General features: G+C 40.5%; 1 protein-coding gene across 1 annotated transcript; it reads right to left on the bottom strand.

The window, feature by feature from the left end:
* Positions 1–3,304: 3,304 nt before the first annotated feature.
* Positions 3,305–20,697, bottom strand: LOC128734362 (GTP cyclohydrolase 1). Its single transcript, XM_053828533.1, has 6 exons — positions 20,297–20,697; positions 12,861–12,994; positions 12,719–12,794; positions 4,386–4,551; positions 4,019–4,135; positions 3,305–3,949 (listed from the first exon to the last, which is right to left on the bottom strand). The coding sequence occupies exons 1-6, from the start codon at positions 20,598–20,600 to the stop codon at positions 3,820–3,822; spliced, it is 927 nt and encodes a 308-aa protein (XP_053684508.1). The 5' UTR covers positions 20,601–20,697; the 3' UTR covers positions 3,305–3,819.
* Positions 20,698–21,483: the final 786 nt, after the last annotated feature.

Here is a 21,483-nt window from a genome sequence, read left to right as displayed (position 1 = left end):
AAACAAATTACAAAGTTGTTTACATATTTCTTATCGAATTTTGTGATAGACTTTACATATAAATACCAATTTACATGTCAGGTGAGTTTTCGTCACTAAATGTAGACTTTTTCATGCGTTTTGGAGACAAAGTTTTTTTCGCCATTTTTTCAATTTTTTTCCCGCCATTTATCACAACTTTGCACTGTTGAAAATACAGATGAAATGACAAAAACTGACAGATTATCTCACACACACCAGATTGATGTCTTATCTCTCTTGTAGTGATATATTAACAATTCTAACTATTGAAATTAAGCAGTAAACAGGTTTTGAAGACAATGTATGATATATCATACGCTAGGACATAATGGGATAACTTCCGTTGCGTCTTCTTCTGTTATATCGCTATTGAGATGTTTGTGACCAGGTTTCCCACCTCGCCTTTCGGGCTTCAGTGTGCATCCTTTACGAGATCGGTTCACCTTTTCAGAGAACATACGCGTTTCATTAGCCCGGAGTTCTAGCTCTACGTGGTCGTTGTTCTTCTTTTGGCGTTTTTTCCTCTTCAGGATCGTGGTCAACTTATTCCGCGCTCGTCGGTATTCGACCAAATTCATCCTCGTGGCAATACTTAGATAGTTTTCCCAAGCTCTTGTTTTCTTCTTCATCACTTGTTGGCATTCCCCGTCAAACCAATCATTTTGTGCGCTCGAGTTTACCTCACCTAGCACTCCGGTTGCAGTCTCAGTGACGGTCGAGCGTAAATATCCTCGTTGATCTCTCGTTGATCGCTTTCCATCCGCGATCCTGCATTCTGTCCATCACTACAAAGCCCGTTTGCAGCTCGTTGGTCTAGTAAACGTGAGCTTCGCCGCCATGGTTCCTCTAAACCTTCCCGCCTTTGCGACAGATTTCTTGCAGTGCCGTGATGCCAAATTTCAGAGTTCTAACTGATCGAGTAGCACCTTGTCGCCATCAACGAAACTTAGCGATCTGTAGTACCAGGTATTCAGTATCGATTCCATGTCCATATTTCGTCACATTTGTTCATGTGGAATGTTCCTTGATTGTTCATAGTGTGTTTGATTTAGGTGGGTTGCTTTACTAGGGTCACGCTACCGAGTCTCGTGATGAAGCTGCCATCTTGTAGTGCCGAGATAACATAGTGCTTCCTTTCCTGTCAGTATACGACCTTAGTTTACACCGCGTTTGATTACCCGATCTCCACTAAGGTTTTTCGGTATTCCGGCTGGAAGCACGAGGAGGTAGAGATAGCAGTTGCTGGCAGGGCCCGACAACGTCACCTTCAAATGCATAGCGTCACTCAACAATGAAGTAGTGAAGTTTCGGTTTCAACAGAAGCAGCACCGCTTCAGTTTCAAACTGGCTTCAGTCAGCGTCAGCGAAACGGGTTTCACTTCGTCATGACTATCGGTTTCAACTTTTCATTTGTATTTTTCTTTCAAATATTCAGAAAAAGGCCAGCAATTATAAATGCAAATGAATTGAATTTGAGTAACATTTTCTACAATGCAACGCATATTAAAGTTAACCTTGTCAATGTCGACAAATCGTGCCTGACTTTCTACCGTCGTCAATTGAAACAGCTACCTACTTCAACTGAAGCTTGCTTGAAGCGTTCTGTTCAACAAGTGAAGCAAGTCACTTCATGTAAGAAGCGAAGGTAAGAGATAGTCAGTTTCATTTATTTGTTTCGACGATGCCGGGCACTGGTTGCTGGATAAGAGGCTAAGAACACATTATCCGGAGTAGCTGCCGGAGTAGTTCAGGGGAATAGACTTTAGAAGTGATGACTTGAAGCAGAATTTGGTAGCCAAGCAAGCATGCCTGGCGTTTGTACGAGTAAGTTTTGACGAAATTCAACGGATGTGTTTTAATGGACGACGAAACTTACTTGAAAATGTATTTCAAGCAACTTCCTAGTCAAAAATTTTACATGTGCTTTGTAAGTATAAGTTCGTGTTTGTAGATAAATTCGCAAAGAAGGCCATGATCTGGCAAGAAATATGGAGCTGTGGACTGAAGACTGAGCCTTTCATCAACAAAGACATCAAGATTAACCCTTCAAATTGTCCGGGGTAGCGACTCATTGGAAAATTGTGTGTAATTGTCAAACAACAACCTCGGCGAAGCGGGGGAGAGTCAACAGTGCTTAAGAAATGTGACTTCTGTAGACACTCCTTGAAGTAGCTCGGCCCGTTTACAGTTCCGGTAGTCACGAACGGCGCACTCTGTTTGCCACATGAGCAGATCGCTTGCCAAATCACGTATTTCTTGGCAAACTTTGAAAGTTTCTGCATCTTTACTTCCTCTGGAACATCAAACTTGTGCTGGGCGGTGAAGTACATTAGCCCCGGAAGCTGCCGGAAGTCCGATTCGACGTCAGTTTCATCATCCATGATGAAAGAGTGGAGAATTTTTCAGGTGCTTGCGACGTTGCTTTTTGGGTGACGCCTTTTCTCCAATTTTCGTAAAACTTACCGCGATAAAATACAGTGTAAACAATACACTCTAAACTACTTCTACCCAAATTTTCAAGATAAAATACTCAATGGGCAATTTTCTAGAGCGTTTCTTCCGTGATGCAATTTGATATAGGACACCCTTTATATTGGTTTATATCGAGAAAATTAGGATGAACTACTAAAACTGTTTGGAAAAGACGCGTACCGTAAACAAATATCCCGCTTTTGGAACCTTCATAAAATATCTTTTATTTTGCAACAAAAGATTGAATCTAACCGGGAGGCACAGACCAACAGTTCAATAGGTTTATTTTTGTTAGGACATCATACAAAAATTAGCCTTCACCCGGTATGTTTACATGCCGGCCGTCAGCCGTATTGGATTGTTGGTCTTTATTTGGAAATATTAAGATAAATGACCTTGTTTAAAAAAATCCCCACCATGCATTGCTGCAATTGACTATAATGCCACCGTCCTGAGGCCCGTGTAAGGAAAGCAATAATGCCAAAATTGATCGTTTTTCCCCGTTTTATCGTTTGATGGACCAGTTCGGATATATTCGCCTACAGGTATGCAATTGATGTTAATTGTTTGAAGCTTTTTTTCATGCATTTTTGCTTTATTATATGTTTGTTAATTAATATGTTGAAGCTCACATAATCGAAAATATTGTAATTAATATTTTTTAAATAACAATTCAGGAATTCAACAGATTGTGTTGATTTTTCTACTGGTTTATGGATTGAAAGTAAATCGTTGAAATGAGAACATTTTGATTTGCTTGAGTGTTACTTTATTGGATAAAATCGAAATCGTTGCATTTTCTGGGCTATTATTTAACATCGAGTGGCTAGTAAAATATTCTTTCTAATACACACTTACATTAGTATTCTACTATCGCATCGCATCATTGCTACTTCAATAAATGTCCCTTGTATGTTTGTTAACCACAATATTCGATAATACTCTGCATAGAAGTGTTGATTGTATTTTTATTTAGTTATTTTATTGGTTGGCCCCTGATAAAGTGACTCTATCATATTTGTTTGATTGGCATGCAAATTTTATTGTTTTCTCCCTTATTATATTTTTTTCTCACAGTAAATGTATATTTTGTTTTCGCGTTGGACCATTAATAGGCATATACGTTAAAATCAGTTAGTATCGAACAACAATTTAACAGACAAACAACAATGATTCAACATTGAGATTTAAAATTCCCTAAAATATTCGGTAAAATTTATCATTTCGTTTCGATCATTCTCGGACTTGGCTTGGAGATAGATAGCACTTCTTCTTGTTTTTTCATTTTCTCTAGTATGGTTCGAGCCAGCTCATCCCTCCTCCGCTCTACTTGTTGTTGCATAGGGTCAGGAACTCCTCGCGAGTCTTCGGATCGTCACGGAAAACTCCCAGCATTGTCGAGGTGACGGTTTTGCTGTTGATTTTCTGAACACCTCGCATTACCATGCACATGTGACTGGAAACGGAAAAGTTTGGTGTTAAAAAAAGAAACCTGTTGGAATTTAATGATTGTTCACCAACTTACACTCCTTCAATGATGACAGCAACTCCGGCAGGTTGGACGGCCTGAGTAACGGCAACAGCGATTTGCTTGGTTAGACGCTCCTGAACCTGCAGCCGACGGGAGAAGATTTCCACGATCCTGTGAAAATGTGGTAAAAATGAAATATTATTCTTAAAAGCTACCTGCACTAGCAATGTTACTTAGCTAGGGCGTGGCCTTTTCCGTCACTTAATCAACCATTGGCGGTTATTGTTTGTTTGAAAAAGATACGGAATGCACTACTAGAATATCTCTTATTTTTACAAAGGCAATTCAAAATCCATGTTCTAGGGACCATGGACTTCGAAACGGCCAGTTTGGTGTGATAAATACTGAGAGTACTACTTACCTGGCCAATTTACTAAGGCCGAGAATCTTCTTGCAGGGTAGATAACCGATGGATACTTTGCCATAGAATGGAACCAGGTGATGTTCACACATTGAAAACATTTCGATGTCCTTAACCAGTACCATTTCGTCATGGTCTTCGTCGAACACAGCACCGTTGAGGGCCTCTGAAAATTAATAAAAAAAAAAACACTGTCATAGTTGTTCTACATTTTTTATGGGACAACAAAGGCAATATAAACTTTGAGCTGTTAAAAAACCTGGCTAGTGACGTCAGTCATTTTGTTTTTTCGTCCCGACAGGCTTGTCGCTCTCTACAAACACTATCGGTCGGTTACATGTTATCAACACTTTGATTAGTTTTATAATGAGTTCCTTTCTGTCGTCGTTCTATACTCGAAGCTCAGTTCAAGTGATGAAAATGGGCGAAATCAAATAACGCAACCAGGAAATCGAGTTAGTGTCAAGAAGGACTGCTGCAGCCAGTATGGACCGACAGCAGAGCATGGAGCGAGCACCTGTTGAACTTTCGCTCGACAGACACACGTACGTACCCTTATGGACGTGTATGTGGAAATCAGGAGTGTCGACTGTGTCTGACGTCGGTACACGAACCGGGCAAGGTAACTATAGTTAATTTAAAGTTACTACCTCAACCCTATATTTGTTCTCCGGAATCACACAGCGTGCACCGTCGTCGAGTTCCGCTTACGATGGCAAAAGTTTTTATGTCATAGAGTGAAGAAGGACAACGAACGTATCGTAACTTTGTCTTGTGTTAGGAAACCCTTTAAACTTGGCTGAAGATGTGTATTTGAAATGTTGAAAGACTAAAGATTGAACTTTCATCATTATTCTGAGATCGATTCAACACGTAGAATGTATCGTTTGTATAGGATAACTACACTGTGATGGAAGGAGAAACTCAACATCTCAACGTGGATTCCTTGATACATAACGAAGTCAATTTTTGTCGAATTTGGATTCATATTTTTTGCATCCCTACCTGGTGGATGAGGGGTTGGAAAATAAGAATTTGTCACTGCTAGGGGAAATGTAACCATCGATTCCTTATCGCTCGACGGTATCTTTCCTAATTTACCTAGATGCTATTCAATATTTTGATATGAATAGAAAAGATCACGATTTTCTAAATGTTTGTGCTTCTCCGATTTTTTTTTCACGTCTGTTGCCGTGGTAAAACGATAAAGGAAATCAATTTCCATGCTTCTTCAAACATCTGTCATTCTAATCACCCTAGGTAATAAGAAGTCTTGTCCGAAGAATGGTATTTTTTTGTTACATATTTTCCCCCTCAATGATATTCAATTCGTGTACCGCTGTCAGATAGAAGGAAAATGTTACCTGTTAGGAATATACTCTATGGATCGTTCCAATTTTATTTTGAACACGATTGACAGGTGCCGTGTCGTTTTGCATGTTTGTGCACCCTCCATTCTGATACCTTGTTTGCTCGTACTTTTTACGGAGAATAACACAACAGAAGAAAAACTTTCCAAATCATGTTCAGAGTTTCCTCTGATGGAGATGTTCAGAGATTAAAATGGTTCAGTTTCACTTCAAGAATCAAAAGTCCTGTATCTGTCATATGAAATACCAATTTAAAATTTAAAATCAAAAACTAACCTAATACCTTCCTTTCGTTTAAAACCTTCTATCCCACATTTCATTTAAAGTCAAATTTCAGATTTAAGAAGAATCCGGAAAATCTGAAAATTGAATTCCTTGATCATTGAATTCCTTGACTTTTTATATTCTGGTCATCCAAAATTCGATATTATACTTCACACTGGCATGTGCCCCACCTGTTCTAAAAAATAACAAAGTAAAACAAAATAATTCTTTGATTTACTTGTGAATCTGGAAGCCGGGAGTTGTCAATTCGATAGCCCGGTATTTTTTGTGATTCGTTAAATATTTGGGTAAAAGTAGATCCAGTCTTAAGTCTAATTTTCATTTTAAACCCAATTTAAGTCCATTTCTAAGTATGATTTCAGGTCCAAATTTAAATCCAGTTTCAAGGCCAATTAAAATAAAATAACATTTAAGTCGCTTTTGCCACGAAAGATACGTTCTACGCAGATTAAAAACTACGCAAATTCCATAATTGAAAAATGACGTACATTTGCAAATTTGCGTGAAAAAGTCCGAAAATTCAAAAATTCTTGCGAAAATTGTTGCGTAATAAAATACGTGAAAAACGGCGTCAGCGTATTCTACATTCAACCCCAATTTCATTCAACCACAAGTACAAATTGAAGTCCAATTGATAATTCAAGTGGAAGTAAAGCTAAATTGTATTTCCAGTCTAATTTCAAGTCCAATTTCAGGATAAATATAAGTGTAATTTAGTGTCCCATTTTAAGTCCAATTTCATGTCTGATTTAATTTCGATTTCACCACCAATTTCTAATTTCTAATGCAATTTCATGCCCAGTTGCGGTTTAATTTAATGTCTCATTTTGAGGAAAACTTGAAGTCTAACTTCCATATGAAGTCCAATTTCAAGTCCCATTTAATGTCCTGTTTTAGGTCCGAATTTCAGTTTCAACCTCGACTAGAAATCTATTTTCAAGTCTGATTTCAATTGCAATTTTAAACCCAATTTTGAGTCCAATTTAATGTCCCATTTTAAGGCGAATTTCAGGTTTTTTTAAATTCCAATTTCTTTTCCAATTTTATGTAAAATTGGAAGTCCAATTTCATGTGTAATGTTAGGTAGATTCAGTAGAACGAATTCAAATTCAATTTTAAAACAAAATTCTATCGCCGATTTCGAATCCAATTTTATTTCCATTTTCTGGTTTAATTTCAAATCCAATTTCATATATGATATCAAGTCCAATTTCAAATGAAACTCAATTCCAATTTCAACTCTGATTCGAAGTCCGATTTCGGCCCAATATACAGAGCAGTTTTCTGTTTAATTTTGCATAAAACAACAAGTTTGAATTCTAATCCAATGTCAAGTCCAAGTTTAGGCTTAATATTAAATTTCAAGTCCATGGATGGGCCCTGAAATGTCGGGAGTACAACGTGCTCACGCATCACATTTTCGTGGAGTTTAAGGCAGCATACGATACAGTCAAGCGCGAACAGCTGTGGCAGTTAATGCACCAGTATGGTTTTCCGGACAAACATTCAACATCGTTATTGAACGTGTGATCCGGCGAGCGGGTATCGAAACGAGACGAATTATCTTCAGCTAGTCAATTCCTAGCCTTCGCAGATGGCCTCGGCATCATTATTAGAAACCTCGGGACGGCGGAGGCAATGTATCCCAGACTAAAACTGAGACTAATGTAGGCTGACCACGTCGAAAGCATGCTGGACGACTGGGCAGTAAAATCCGTTCTCTTCAAGAACCTCACCGGCTCCCGAAATAGAGAGGTCCAACGTGCTAGATGGCTCGAGCTGGTTGAAGTCGACTTGCATGATGTGTGTGTCGAGATTCTCTACGAATTGACGAAGAGTAGCCCAGAGACCGAGAGTACAGTGGAGAGGAATTCTTGATATAGCAAGACCCACCTCGGCGGAAGAAGAAGAAGAGATGAGCTCGTGAATTGGGAATCGCTGGTGACCGCAGACAAGAAGTAAAGAAATTCAGCAACGCATTCAAGCAAAAATCCGGGCCTACTTTACCATTCACAAAACACTATGTTCAAGAAGCATACGCCACTGTACGAACTGACAATTTACAAACCCTCATTAGACCAGTAGTTCTTTATGGGCTTGCAGCTCTTTATGAACCTGAGGCGTCCTTGTCGTGAGAAACCTTAGACCCTTCGCCTTCCGACATTCCAAAAACCTAGTGTTAAACTAGAGCCCCGGAGCGAAGAAGCTGGACATCGTAAGACCCTTCGTGTCCGGCGGATATAGCCGATCGGGCATTTAGAACCTCCTCTCCTTTCTGGAAAAGGGGCGAGCGTCGAACGGAAGTCTGGTTCCGGCCGTCCAACAGTATTTTGTGACCGTAAAGTGCAGGAGAAGCTGAAGCGAGAAAGATCGAGAGCAAAGTGGTCTCATCATTACGCGTCTCAGGCCGGGACGTCAGAGCAACTGGCTAAATGATATACCGATAGATGCCAACCCTCCTAACGCCCCCAATTGCGACCTATAGAAACTTTTTGGGCTAACCTCAAACGGTGGCACGTGCTCATAACGGAGAAGCAGCCTTTCGCCAAGACCTCGAAAGACTAGAAGAACATGCCGATATCCATCTTTTCATTGGCCATGGCTATGGTTCCGGCCAACTGCTGTTAGAACTGTATCGAAAAATGGACCACACAAGCGTGAAAAATATCATCGACAAATATTGCAACGAGTTCTGCTTGAAGGATCTGCGTAGGTCCGGAAGAAAACCTGGTTCCAGTCAGCTATGGTTTTCATAGTTTTCAGCTTTAAAAACGGTTGCCTTCATGGTTACTTATCTCAGTTGTTCCACAGTGTTCCGCCCTAAGTTGTACATGGTGAGATACAGCATAAATTGATTCACAAAAAATAAGTGATGTTAGCTGCTCATAGCTGCTCTCCCTCGAGTTACACCCCCTTAAAGATTACATGCAAAAATTAAAAAACCGGTGATTCTAAAGGGAAAAAGATATAGAGCTCTGCTGTCTTCGACAAAAATGTGCAATTTAATGTGATTAATAATTTCTTAGAAGATTTGAAAAGCATATGAAGCGTTATTAAAGAGCTAGATCGAAAAAAAAACTGTTTTTAAGGGTGTCCCTTAGAGTTTGGCTCTATAACTTCTTTCATGTAGCAGATAGAAATCTTCAGAATTCAACAAAGTTTCTCGAAAATAGTTTAGCTACAACTTTTCTGTGCGTAGCAATCATTTCTGACTGAAAATAGAGGAAATATTTTTCCTCTAGGGACACCCTAAAGTCCGAATATTTTTTCATCACTAGAAAGTGCTTTTTGAATGAAGAAACTTTTCTGAAGCAACTATTATGCTATGTCTTAAGGTTTCGATGCTATTACTTATGTCTCACTATTTTTGAATCCGTCCCACTGTGAGTCGGTAGATTTTGTAGTAGTAACTCATTTTAAACTACATCAACGTGCGATTTGGCTAAATAGTTTAAAACCAGCATCGGGATGGGTTTACATATGGAATAGGTACGAAAAAAGCTGTCAAATACATAAACATTTGGCCTATTAACACACCTTCCCTTTTAATACACTTTGATGCTTGCCAAGTTTTGCACAAAATGGTGTCGAAATATTTCGCGAGCGCGTCGTATACTTCTACGAATTGCACAAAGATCTTCGCAAAAAGTATACGATACAACATTTTGAAAGCGAAAATGTTGCTGGTTCGATTATTTACCATATCCTAAGACCCTCAATAACTACTCGCAATCAAGGCAGTGGAAGATCAGTCAAAATTACGGACACAGAAGGATTTCGTGCTTTTTCGCGTACGTTCAACAACAAGGATTCCGTAAGCCAATGGGATCTCGCCAAATGTTCAACTATTCTCACCAGTACTAGGGTACGGGAGGGTATTTTCAACCCATTAAGCGGTAGCCTGAATAATATTCAGGAATTACGTTGAAACTATATTGATTCGAGACAAGATTTTTATACCAATTGAAAGAATTACATTTACCGAAAATCGTAGTGCATTTTGGTCTTAATGAAACGCTACTTAATTTGAGTTATAGTCGTGAGAAATGATGAAGTAGCTGCGGCTATTTTAGGCCCATTTTTGTTTGTTTGAGAAACATCACAAGTCCACTCGACACTATTGTTGGAAAACATAAAAAAAGTGACTTTTTCTCAAAATTTTGAACCAATCCTTATATTTTTGGTATGAGCTTTTATGACAATATTTTAAATACATTATGTAGACTTATCTTTTGATTGAAATAATGATTCTAGCTAAAATTACAAGGCTTTAAAGTTGATGGATATTTGGAGTTTCTCAAACAAATGGGAAATTGACCGTTCACTCAAGTAGTCTTAGGTCATTTTTATTCTAATTTGTGATCTTTTCAGGTGTGTAATTTGCTAGCATATATTACTGGGGATGTTAATATAGTACGTACTGCTAAGAAGAAGAAGAGAGGAAGGGCGCTCAATATTATTTATTAAAAATTTGGATGTGGAATAATACAAGTTTTAGAAAAAGTTTTGTACTTTTTAATCGAAAATTTTATCATGGTTTGCATTTACCTATTTAAAAATAAAAGGAAAATGGAGTAAAGCTGGTTTTTGAATTAAATAAATGGGCGAGAGTAGCACGAATTTACATTGAATAGAATACCTTGATACTTTGCTGGTAGTAATTAAAGATATTATAACCAGAAAATAAACATTTTGAATATTGGATAACAAACGTACTAGGATTATGGAGTTGAATTATATAGAAATAAGGGTCTGTTTTCAAATTACGTTATACCAAAAAGGAAATGGAAATACGTGAACATCCTAATGGCGATAAATACTTCGAACGAATAAACTATTGATTTTACAGTTACTCGGGAGTGCTCGACGGATTAATCATATTGGGAAAAGCAACGAGTTAACAAAAAAGATAAGTAGAAGCTTTAACCTTTCATTCTATATTTAGCTATTATTAACAATGTTCTTGAATACCCATCCGATCCAAAAAACCACCACCTGACAAATCTGCCTCAGTGTCGCTCAATCGAAGATTTCTTCGGGATTTTGAGCTCCTTGGTGTACAAAAATAACTGGAGAGCCTCGAATTGCAAATAGTTGATTGGTAGAATCAACAGATGCATTCGTAGGGCCATACAACGATCCTGTTCTGTTTCGTCGAACAGTTAATTACGGACCGTATTCAAATGTTCACTTTTTTTACAACAATGTATCCTCAATTTCAATAGTCCAGATTTTCTTCGAACATCTTTGTCTATTTTTGACAGCTAGGGAAATAAATTCCAAAATTTTAGTTGCCACCCGTTCATACCCGCTTATATTTGGAACATGCGAATTGGTTTTCAATTATTATATTTTATAGTTAGTAATTATTAAATAATTTTAAAGGAAAACAAATTAATCGAAAAGTCGTACTGGTTTGAAATACGAGCTCACCTGGACTTTTCCATATTTTCGCGGTTTTCCCGAACATTTCACATTTCATAGCAATGTTTTTTTTTTTGCACAGTCGAGATAGAATCCCCATCGTGTGAAACATCTCGGTCGGTGTGCTGATGCCTAAATGGCAATATTGCTTCCAAAATTTTCATATTCTCCACTTTGCATACTCAATTTTGTTACGTTTTTGAACATTTCCTTCTGTGTTTTCTTACACAGCCGAAAGAACCCAACAACGTGCGGCGTCATATGGCTCATGCCTGGCGAATGCGACCCGAATACGAATGTGAATATGCACGTTTCGAAAAGGAGCGACCCATTCAAGCGAGCATTTTATTTGATTGTTACCTTGTGAATGAGTATTCCCTCCGCTTACCACTTCGGGGTGGTGTTTCCGTCTGGGTGCGTTCGTTTTTTTTTCTTCACCTGATGCGGCGATCTCCGTGTGCTCTTCGTTTTCACCATCCCGTCCTCTCTCGAGGGAAAATGGAAAATCAAGTGGAAAGTGTATGTACATACCTACTGTTGCTTTTGCCACACGAGTCGCTCACTGTTGTCCTTATCGTCGTCGTTCATTGCGCAGTTCGATGTGACGGCAGACTATGGTCCGGATAACAGGTTATCCTTCGGAAAAGTAGGAAACCTAGGACTAGGTAACGTTTCCTCCCATGGAGACGAGACTGTAGTAGCTGATGGCTTCACAAGCGTCACAGTGTGTGAGTGGATTGGTTGCCCATGAATTCGAGTTTTGAATTGCAAATTGAGCCGATATTTCACACAACATGGTTGTTAAATTATCTTGCAAAGCTCCCGGATTTTATGTGGATGCATGCGTGCTTATGTGATTTTAGCAGAGCAGAGATGTTGCTTTAAAGCAGCTTCAACCGCCGAGACCGGTTCCATGGTTAATGCAGGCAGGGAAATGTTGCAGCCCATCAGCTACCGGTCTGAACATCATGTGCTCGTTCCGAGCATCAGACATTCCGACACAGGGAGAAAGCTCATGAAAATGTAAAATCCTAGGGATTTAGGATATCCGCATTACCCACATTTGCTTACGGCTTGCAGATGGTGGAATTATTACGCTCCGGCAACGCATAGCTGTATAGCGGATTGAATTTGATATGGAAATGTAAGGATCCGTTGATTGACCGACATTTTCAGATAGGACTGCGTTGGTCGTGAATTCAGAATGAAAATTGTACCGAAAACATATTACATCATTCAATGCCAGGTACTTACCTTCCAAGCTTTGGTCGTAGCCTTTGGTGAAGAACAGCATAGCCTTGGCAGCCCGTTCTGGTGTTTTCAAAAGACCCTGTTGAAGGTAACGAGTGTTAATAATTCACGGTTTTCAGACGCTTCTAGGATTTATGCAAGTGACCTGCCTATCGGGATCCTCACCGAGGTTGCTGAGCAGCATCCGGTACGACTTAGACATCAGTGGCAGTAAGTCCTCTCGGGTTGACGGCTTATGGTCCAGCTCCAAATCGTGATGGAATGTACATTTTTCGTGACCTGTGAATTACAAATTGATAGTTTTGTTCAACTGATAGAAAATAGTTTCGAATAGGAAAACGTGCAGCACAATTACATGTACTATCAAGAGTAAAACTACATTTGTAATGCAAAGTGATAAAATTAGGCATGTTGGATGCAAGAAAATAAAAATAAAAATCAAGTAAATACTATTTCATTTAATCGTATTTCGGTAATCCACAGTTCGCTTTGGTAATGATTTAAAATTAATTTTAAAATAGAGCACCTGCCAGAATGCATGTCCTAAGGTAATTACGGCTCGTGAATAATTATGCAATATAATTACCGTGTAATTTAAACAAGGGTAACTTGTACACAGCATCCACAGCGTGCGATGTCAAAACTCAAGCCGCCTGAAAACCTGTCACAGGCTGATTCGATTGTATGTTTGGCTTATTCGGTTTTGTAACAGGCTCAAGCTGTTAATCCTTCCTCCCTCGGTTCTCTTTACAGATGACCGGCCGTGCCGGTTGTTTCATTACACTGACTGTCCTACAGCTTCCCTCTCTCTCTGCTGGCTAGACGCAACGGCTTGTACAGCGGACTTGCACAATCAATACGGCTCGCCGGAACCCCGGTTACCAGGTGCTCGTATGATTATGGCAGGTAGTTGTTTCACCCCGTCTCGCGCTCCCCACCCTGCGCTCTTCTGAACGCTGTTGTTGGCCAAATGTACACAGAAGGCAAACCACAATCCAAGCTAATGAATATGTAAATCCTCTGGCATGGATCACCCTGCAGGGCGGAGGCAGAGGTCACTTTTGCACAGGTGCGTAAGTTACACACATAAACATACACACGAATAAACTGAAGTTGAATCAATATTTGCGACCAGTACCTACTGCCCAGTCACGGAGCGTAAAATCTCTTTCACTGTTCAAACAATGCTGCCCTATGAGTCGGTCGGAATGTGTGCACAATTGGACCGATTAAGTCGTTATTGTTTCGTGATTATATTTCAGTTTATCGACTCCCGACGGTGTGTATTAAGCGCTTTCAATTAGACAGGATTTTGCCAATTCTCGGGTCTCGCAGCATAGCTATAAATATACGAAATCCGACGCCCCAATGAGGCGTTATTAGCACTATGACGAGTCGTTTGAAACTGACTCAAATATAAATGATGATTAGTTATTGTATCTTGCAGCAATTTTACGAGTCCTACGCAAATCCGTTTTTTAATAATAATGATCCTGTATTTACTAAATACACTGAAACTATACTTGTCATGCAAGGAGAAGTGCAGTGGGGAGGCAATAACGAAAAACTGATGGTTCAAATTGCTAAATTGCATGTGTGGTAACCGCAGAAAACAACCACGCTAATAATTTTCGCGTGGGACTAAATAGGCGGAAACTCCGCAATATTGTATTAAATTTATTTTACGCTTTACCCTCGACGTATGCCGAATGTCGTGCCAAACAAACTGAACTGAGCTATGAACTTGAATCATTATTTTGATCAGAAGATAAGTCTACACAATGTATTTCTGATATTGTTATATAGAGCCTCATAGGTTGAAAATTTTCAATCTTATTTTGCTACCATCCTTGTAACTAAAAGTTGTATGTCTTGTGACAAAAATACCTAAAACAGCAGTTGAAAGCCAAAATATAATCATGCACATATTTGTTTATTAATAACTTTATTCCTTTTATTGATCGCATATAAAAACTTTGATTAACATTTAAAAATTCAAAACTATTTGCTTGTTAACTTTTGAGGCATATTTTAATCGGCTACCAGTCTCTGTCCATTTTCTCCACGGGCAACAGATGCAGTTCTATTCTCCTGATTCAGTGTCCCCTCCCAAGTAACATTTTTGTTGTATAATAGCTTATTAAACTATTGTACAGCTGTTTCCCGTTGAACAAGTGCTTGATAAGCTATTGTACAACAAAAATGTTACTTGGGCTGCAACGTACAGAGAAAGCGGACAAGTATATTAGACATAGATATATCTAGAGTGATGCGATGGACCTTATATTGTGTCTATTTTATCTAAAGTAAAAGTATCAAAGACAGAAAAATTTTTCAGGATCTGGACAGTCCACCCAAATATATTTCGTGTTACTGTTTCGAACCTTAAAATAGAAAAAGCGGGTGCTTGAAATATCGCGTGTATGATAATGCCTTCTTTGGTGAAAATTTATGTAGATTTCATCTGATCCGCATAACCAATCGAGTGAGTCTCGGCACTATAAGATAGCAGCCCCATCGCGAGACTCGATAGTGTTGCCCCACTACGGCTACACACCTAATTAAAAAAAACTTACAAAATTCAAGCTAATTCGGAGCGGAATATTCGGCATCGAACTAGGCGACGGAACAAGGACGACGAATGGAGACTCGGTACTTGGAACTGCAGATCGCTAAATTTCGCAGGTTGCGAGCGGGTGCTGATTGAACAGCTTGAACTCCGCAAACTCGGCATCGTGGCTCTGAAGGAAATCTGTCGCAAAGGTATGGAAGATCCGAGGCGGAAAGGCCCAGTTTTACCAGAGCGGTGGCGCTACCAACGAACTGGGAACGGGTTTTGTAGTGATGGGCGGAATGTATGATCGCGTGATATATTGGAAGGCGATCAACGAGAGAATGTGTGTATTGAGGATAAAGGGCTGTTTCTTCAATTATACCATCATTAACGTGCACTGCCCGCACGAAGGTAGACCCGACGATAAGAAAGAAGCGTTTTACGCGAGGCTGGAGGCAACGTACGACAGCTGCTCCTCAGGGGACATCATGATTGTCATCAGGGATATGAACGCCCAGGTTGGTAGGGAAGAGATGTATAAACCGGTGGTAGGACCCATGCACACCGACACAAACGATAACGGCCAACGATGTATAAACTTCGCAGCTTCTCGAGGCCTGGTGATCCGAAGCACCTTTTTCCCGCGCAAGGATATCCACAAAGCCTCCTGGAGATCACCTGACAACGTACCTGAACGTAATTGACCACGTTCTCATAGAGGGCCGGTTTTTCTCTAACATCACGAACGTACGCTCCCGTCGGGGTGCAGATATTGATTCTGACCATTACCTAGTAGCAGTACATGTGCGCTCAAAGCTGTCCACTACTGGACACGTCAAAGCCGCCCTCCTCGGCTAAACATCAGGAAGCTAGATAACCCACAAGCTGCCGAGAACTACGTGCGAGTACTGAATGAGGCACTGCCTTCTTCCGAGGAGTTCGGAGCTTCAAACCTCGAAGACGCTTGGGGCAGAATACGCTCGACCATCGAAGAGGTATTGAACCTCGGAGTACACAAAATGATTGGTTTGATGGGGAATGCCAACAAGCGGTGGAGGGGGAAAAACTGCTTGGAAAAATTATCTAAGTATTGACACTAGAGAGAACCTGGCCAAGTACCGACGAGCTAGGAACCAGTTGACCACGATCCTGAGGAGGAAAAAGCGCCAAAAGGAGGACAGAGATCGTGAAGAATTAGAACAACTATTTCGAGCTAATGACACGCGCAAGTTTTATGAGAAGGTGAACCAAACTCGGAAGGGCTACACACCAAAACCTGACATGTGTAGGGACGAGGGAGTGAATCTAATTACAAACGAGCGCGAGGTGGTCGACAGATGGAAGCAGTTCTTCGATGAACACCTCAATGGCGAAGTCGCATAAGGAGGCGGAATGGAAATTAACCTAGGAGCGCCCATAGAAGATGGTAATGTCCAAGCACTTGATCTTCAAGAAGTCAAACAAGAAATCGGGCTGCTAAAGACCAATAAAGCCGCTAGGAAGGACCGCCTACCGGCAGAGCTTTATAAACATGGCGAAGAAACGCTAGCAAAGGCTCTACACTGGGTTATTTCGAGGATTTGGGAGGAGGAAAAGCTACCGGAGGAATGGATGGAAGGAGTGGTTTGTCCCATCTACAAAAAGGGTGATCGGCTAGACTGCTGCAACTATCGTGGTATTACGCTGGTAAACGCCGCCTACAAGGTACTCTCCCAGATCCTGTTACACCGGTTGTCACCGATAGCACAAGGTTTCGTAGGGAAATATCAGGCGAGTTTCATGGGGGCTCGCGCAACTACGGACCAAATTTTTACTTTCCGACAGATTTTGCAGAAATGCCGGGAGTACAACGTGCCCACGCGTCATATCTTTATTGATTTCAAAGCAGCATACGATACAGTCGATCGAGACAAGCTATGGCAGATAATGCACGAACACGGTTTTCTGGACAAACTGACGCGACTAATCAGAGCTACATTGGATCGAGTGATGTGTTTCGTACGCATCTCTGGGACACTCTCGAGTCCCTTCGAGACGCGGCGAGGGTTGAGACAAGATGACGGTTTATCCTGCATGCTGTTCTACATCGCTCTTGAGGGGATGATCCGACGAGCGGGCATCGAAACAAAAGATATGATTTTTACCAAGCGTAGCCAACTTCTAGGCTTTGCAGATGACTTTGATATCATAGCCAGGAACTTTGCGACGGCGGAGGCAATCTACGCCAGACTGACAGCGGGGTCTAGGAGAATTGGGCTAAAAATAAATGCATCGAAGACCAAGTACATGAAAGGAAGAGGCCCAAAGAAAACAAACGCGCGCCGCCCACGGACGGTAACCGTTGACGGCGACGAACTAGAAGTAGTAGAAGAGTTCGTGTATTTGGGATCGCTGGTGACCGCGGACACCAACACTAGTAAGGAGATCCAGCGGCGCATCCAAGCGGGAAATCGGGCCTACTTTGCCCTTCGTAAAACGCTACGATCAGGAAGCGTACGCCGCCGCACGAAGCTAACAATGTACAAAATTCTTATTAGACCGGTAGTTCTTTATGGACTTGAAGCCGTAACGCTGTTCACGGAGGACATACGCGCCCTTGTCGTGTTCGAGCGGAAAGTGCTGCGGACGATATTTGGCGGAGTACAACGCGAAGAGTGGCGGAGGCGTATGAATCACGAGCTACAGGCACTACTTGGGGAGACTCCCATCGTACATCTAGCGAAAGTTAGCAGGCTACGGTGGGCCGGACACGTCGTAAGGATGCCGGACGACAGTGCGACGAAAATAGTCCACTTCAACAACCCCACCTGCCGGTGGAACAGGTGGCCCAACGTGCCGTCAACTCAACCTGTCTGATAGATTCACCGTAGACTTCCAAGGTGATATCATCCGCAAAGCCGACAATCACAACCTACCGGGAACTTTAGCTTCAACACCTCGTCATACATGATGTTCCACAACACCGGGCCCAGTATGGAACCTTCCGAAACCCAACTGGGTGGCGAAATTGGGGCTCAGAATACACATTTGAATAATCAATATAAAGAGAAAAATACACAATTCAGTATGAATATGATGATTGAATCAGTAAAAGAAATGGCCGAAGTATAATGTTCTCATATTATCAAATATCTGAACTTATAGAGCCTTGATCTATTTCGTTTCAAGTAAATTTTTTGGTTAAAGGTGGCGAAATATGGGTCCGTCAGCCTATACCTGTCGCCCATTATGTCTTTCTTCCATTGTGACTACTGCCCATTATGTCTAATATCCGTAAATGCTGAAGTCCGTATGCCCAACGGAACGCCGCTCATCCTGCTTAAAGGCCCATTGGATGTGCGCACTCAACAAGGGTACTCGAGCAGCGGGTGTTAAGGATGTTTGGAGGATGCCAGTCCAAGGCGAAGTGTTGTGGATGATAAACCTACCAACTGTTGATTTACCAATTTTTGGTTTGTCTACCAGTAAACATGTCATTAGCTTCAGCTTGGATTTGAACGGAAAATTAATTATGTAATCTGAAATTAAATTAAAAAAATTTTCCAAATTAAATTCTACTGTTTATATTTATTCGCGACAGATACGTATTTCGCTTACGACTTGCAGGCTTCATCAGTGTCTGTTTTCGAATTGTCTGTTCGAAAACAGACACTGATGAAGCTTGCAAGTCGTAAGCGAGATACGTATCTGTCGCGAATAAATATAAATAGAAGAATTTAATTTGGAAAGTTTTTTAAAATTTAATTTCAGGTTTCGTATTTTACTAAGACGCTCCAAAATCTTCAGTAAATGATGTAAATGGTACTTGTGCTCAACAAAATTACGTCATTTCATGCTTCCAATAAAAAATTTTTCAAAATTTTCTCACTTTCATTATAACATTTACCAAACTTTTCCAGCTAGAAAAAACGATGAATGCACGCCTCATGAAACGTTTCCCTTCTGTCAGTTGGCCCAACTAACGAATCAAATTCGCAAGTTGGGCCAAGGTGATGGCCTAATCAGCGCAATTCGATTGTAAGTTTCCCACAAGTATTTTGCTTTTAACTGACAAAACTAAAGTTTTCATACTCTTAATGTGATTTAACAGTAAAACTTCATAACATCAATTGCCCTACAGTTGATGAGAAAATTGGCTTGCAGGTATTAGAAACTATATCTATGTTTTGCGATGCACTTACCCCTAACAGCACACTTGTTGTGGAAGTAACTGATAAGTTAGAAATCAGTTATTTTAACTAAATGTGCTGGAAGCGTATTTCTTGGGAGCTAGGTGCTCCTAATTTTTGTAAATTAAATGAGTTTTAGTTTTATTTTATCAGCAAGATACCGTAAACAATATATCATATAATAAACTAATAAACATGATACTATCATAAACTACTAGTATAAAAATCATGTACAGAATTTTAACAAAAATAACCAATTGTTATGTTCAGTAAATATAACACTATATAAATAAAAAGTATTCACAGTGACATACCTGCATAAATGCTATCACATGACAACAAATACAATTATCTACAAACAAGTTGAATTCGACTTCACTTTGACTGCATCAAAACAGGCAAGAGCAAATTATTTCGGCAGCTTTTGCCGCAGGACTTATCAGAAAGGAAAACTGACTGACCGAATAATTGGCGCGATAACCTTACTTTTTTGCTGAAGAATAAATTTCGTTGTTTGTATGTTGTTGCTTTGTGACAACATTGGAACGAAAAAAAAACAGACAGGAAAATATGAAAGTAAACTACTATCACTGATAAGTTTTCGCTTGTCAGCATTATACGTACACAGCACTGGTACTTAGTAACTGAACCTGCGATCAAAGGAAAACATATTTACGCTACTGTTTTTATGTACAAATAAAATAAAGCATCAAAAGAAGACGCAAACAATACTACTTCTACTAACTGAATCGCCATCAAAAACACCAACAATGAACGACAAATTGTTTCGCTGCCTACCTGGCGCCAAAATGGTGCGCGGCGTGTTCGGAACCGTGTTGCCCCCCAAAAACACCTCACCTGAGAAGCTGTCTGTCCGCAGTGGTGCCGGAACGGCTCGGTTCACGATGGGAGCTCCGCTTTCCAGCGCGTCCTGTGCCATCTCGTCGTCAACGGATTCGGACTCGGTTTTTCGCAGGCTACTGGACCGACGCCGCGTGGCGAAGGCCGTCATCCCGCTGCCATGCCCGTTCAGGCTGGTGATCGATCCGTTCCCGTTGACGGAATTACTGCGCGGGAAGTTTGTGTCGTCGATCTCCTGGTTCAGTTCGTCGGCATTATCCGATATTTCGAAACGATTGACTGAACTGACGGAACTATTCATTTTTCCGGAGAACGCGTTGCGGTTCAGTGACTTTGGAGGGACAGGAAGCAACTTTCACTACAAATGAACGCACACAATAGACGGGAATGACTGGCTGCCAATGACTTATCAATATAGTTTAAAGCGAGAACACTTATGGGATGCTGTGTGGTGTGCGCACGGAAAACGGTCGTCGTCAGGCGTGAGACGAACGAGGAGATTCCACGAAGTGATAACCAGAGCGCGGCTGAGAGTGTACTAAAAGGCACTCACGGCCAGCAAAGGCGGCTGAGTCGCGAGCAAAATATTGCCACCAAACCACAGACCGTAGTACCGCAGCCGATGTCTATAGCCATCGGTAAAATAGCCCTCGTTATAAGGTAGTGTGACTTAACGATCGACAGTGCTGCTGCTGCTGACAGTGTGGTCGTTTATGTTAATAGTGGTTCCTGCCAGAAGTTTTGTTGTTCACTTGCGTATACCAGTTTATGGGTTGTTTTGTTTTATTTGTTCGAATTGTAGCAAGGACGCATTTGTATGTCACATAGATTCGTTTCAATTATCGCTAGGAGATAGTTACGATCAAAACAAATACAAAAAGTTCGAAAATTTTAGCATAAAAGATGGAGCTCAGCCATAAATCAATCGAAATTAATTAATCAAAATAACCTAAAATGAATGGAACCCCAGCTCTAATATATCTAAAGAAACGGAGAGAAACCGTTTCAGAGTAGGTAAAATTCAAATAGATTTTTACACGAATGTATTACACGAAAAACCGACCCACTATTTTTTATATATATAGATATGCTTCAAACTATCATGTTTCATGTTAGCTAGAGCCGAAGTCCCTTTTGGAAATAAAGGCATTCGATAAATGTTCAACTTTTAATAAGATTATTTT

The sequence above is a fragment of the Sabethes cyaneus genome, chromosome 2, assembly GCF_943734655.1.
Source record: "Sabethes cyaneus chromosome 2, idSabCyanKW18_F2, whole genome shotgun sequence".
NCBI classification, from domain to species: domain Eukaryota; kingdom Metazoa; phylum Arthropoda; class Insecta; order Diptera; family Culicidae; genus Sabethes; species Sabethes cyaneus.
This window is presented reverse-complemented; position numbering and strand designations above follow the sequence as displayed.

Coding starts and splice junctions, on each gene's coding strand:
- LOC128734362 (XM_053828533.1), bottom strand. CDS start 20,600: ATGAATAGTTCCGTCAGTTCAGTCAATCGTTTCGAAATATCGGATAAT. Junction 12,995..20,296: donor GCGGACAGACAGCTTCTCAG/GTGAGGTGTTTT, acceptor TGTAATTCACAG/GTCACGAAAAATGTACATTC. Junction 4,552..12,718: donor CTACGACCAAAGCTTGGAAG/GTAAGTACCTGG, acceptor ATTAATTTTCAG/AGGCCCTCAACGGTGCTGTG.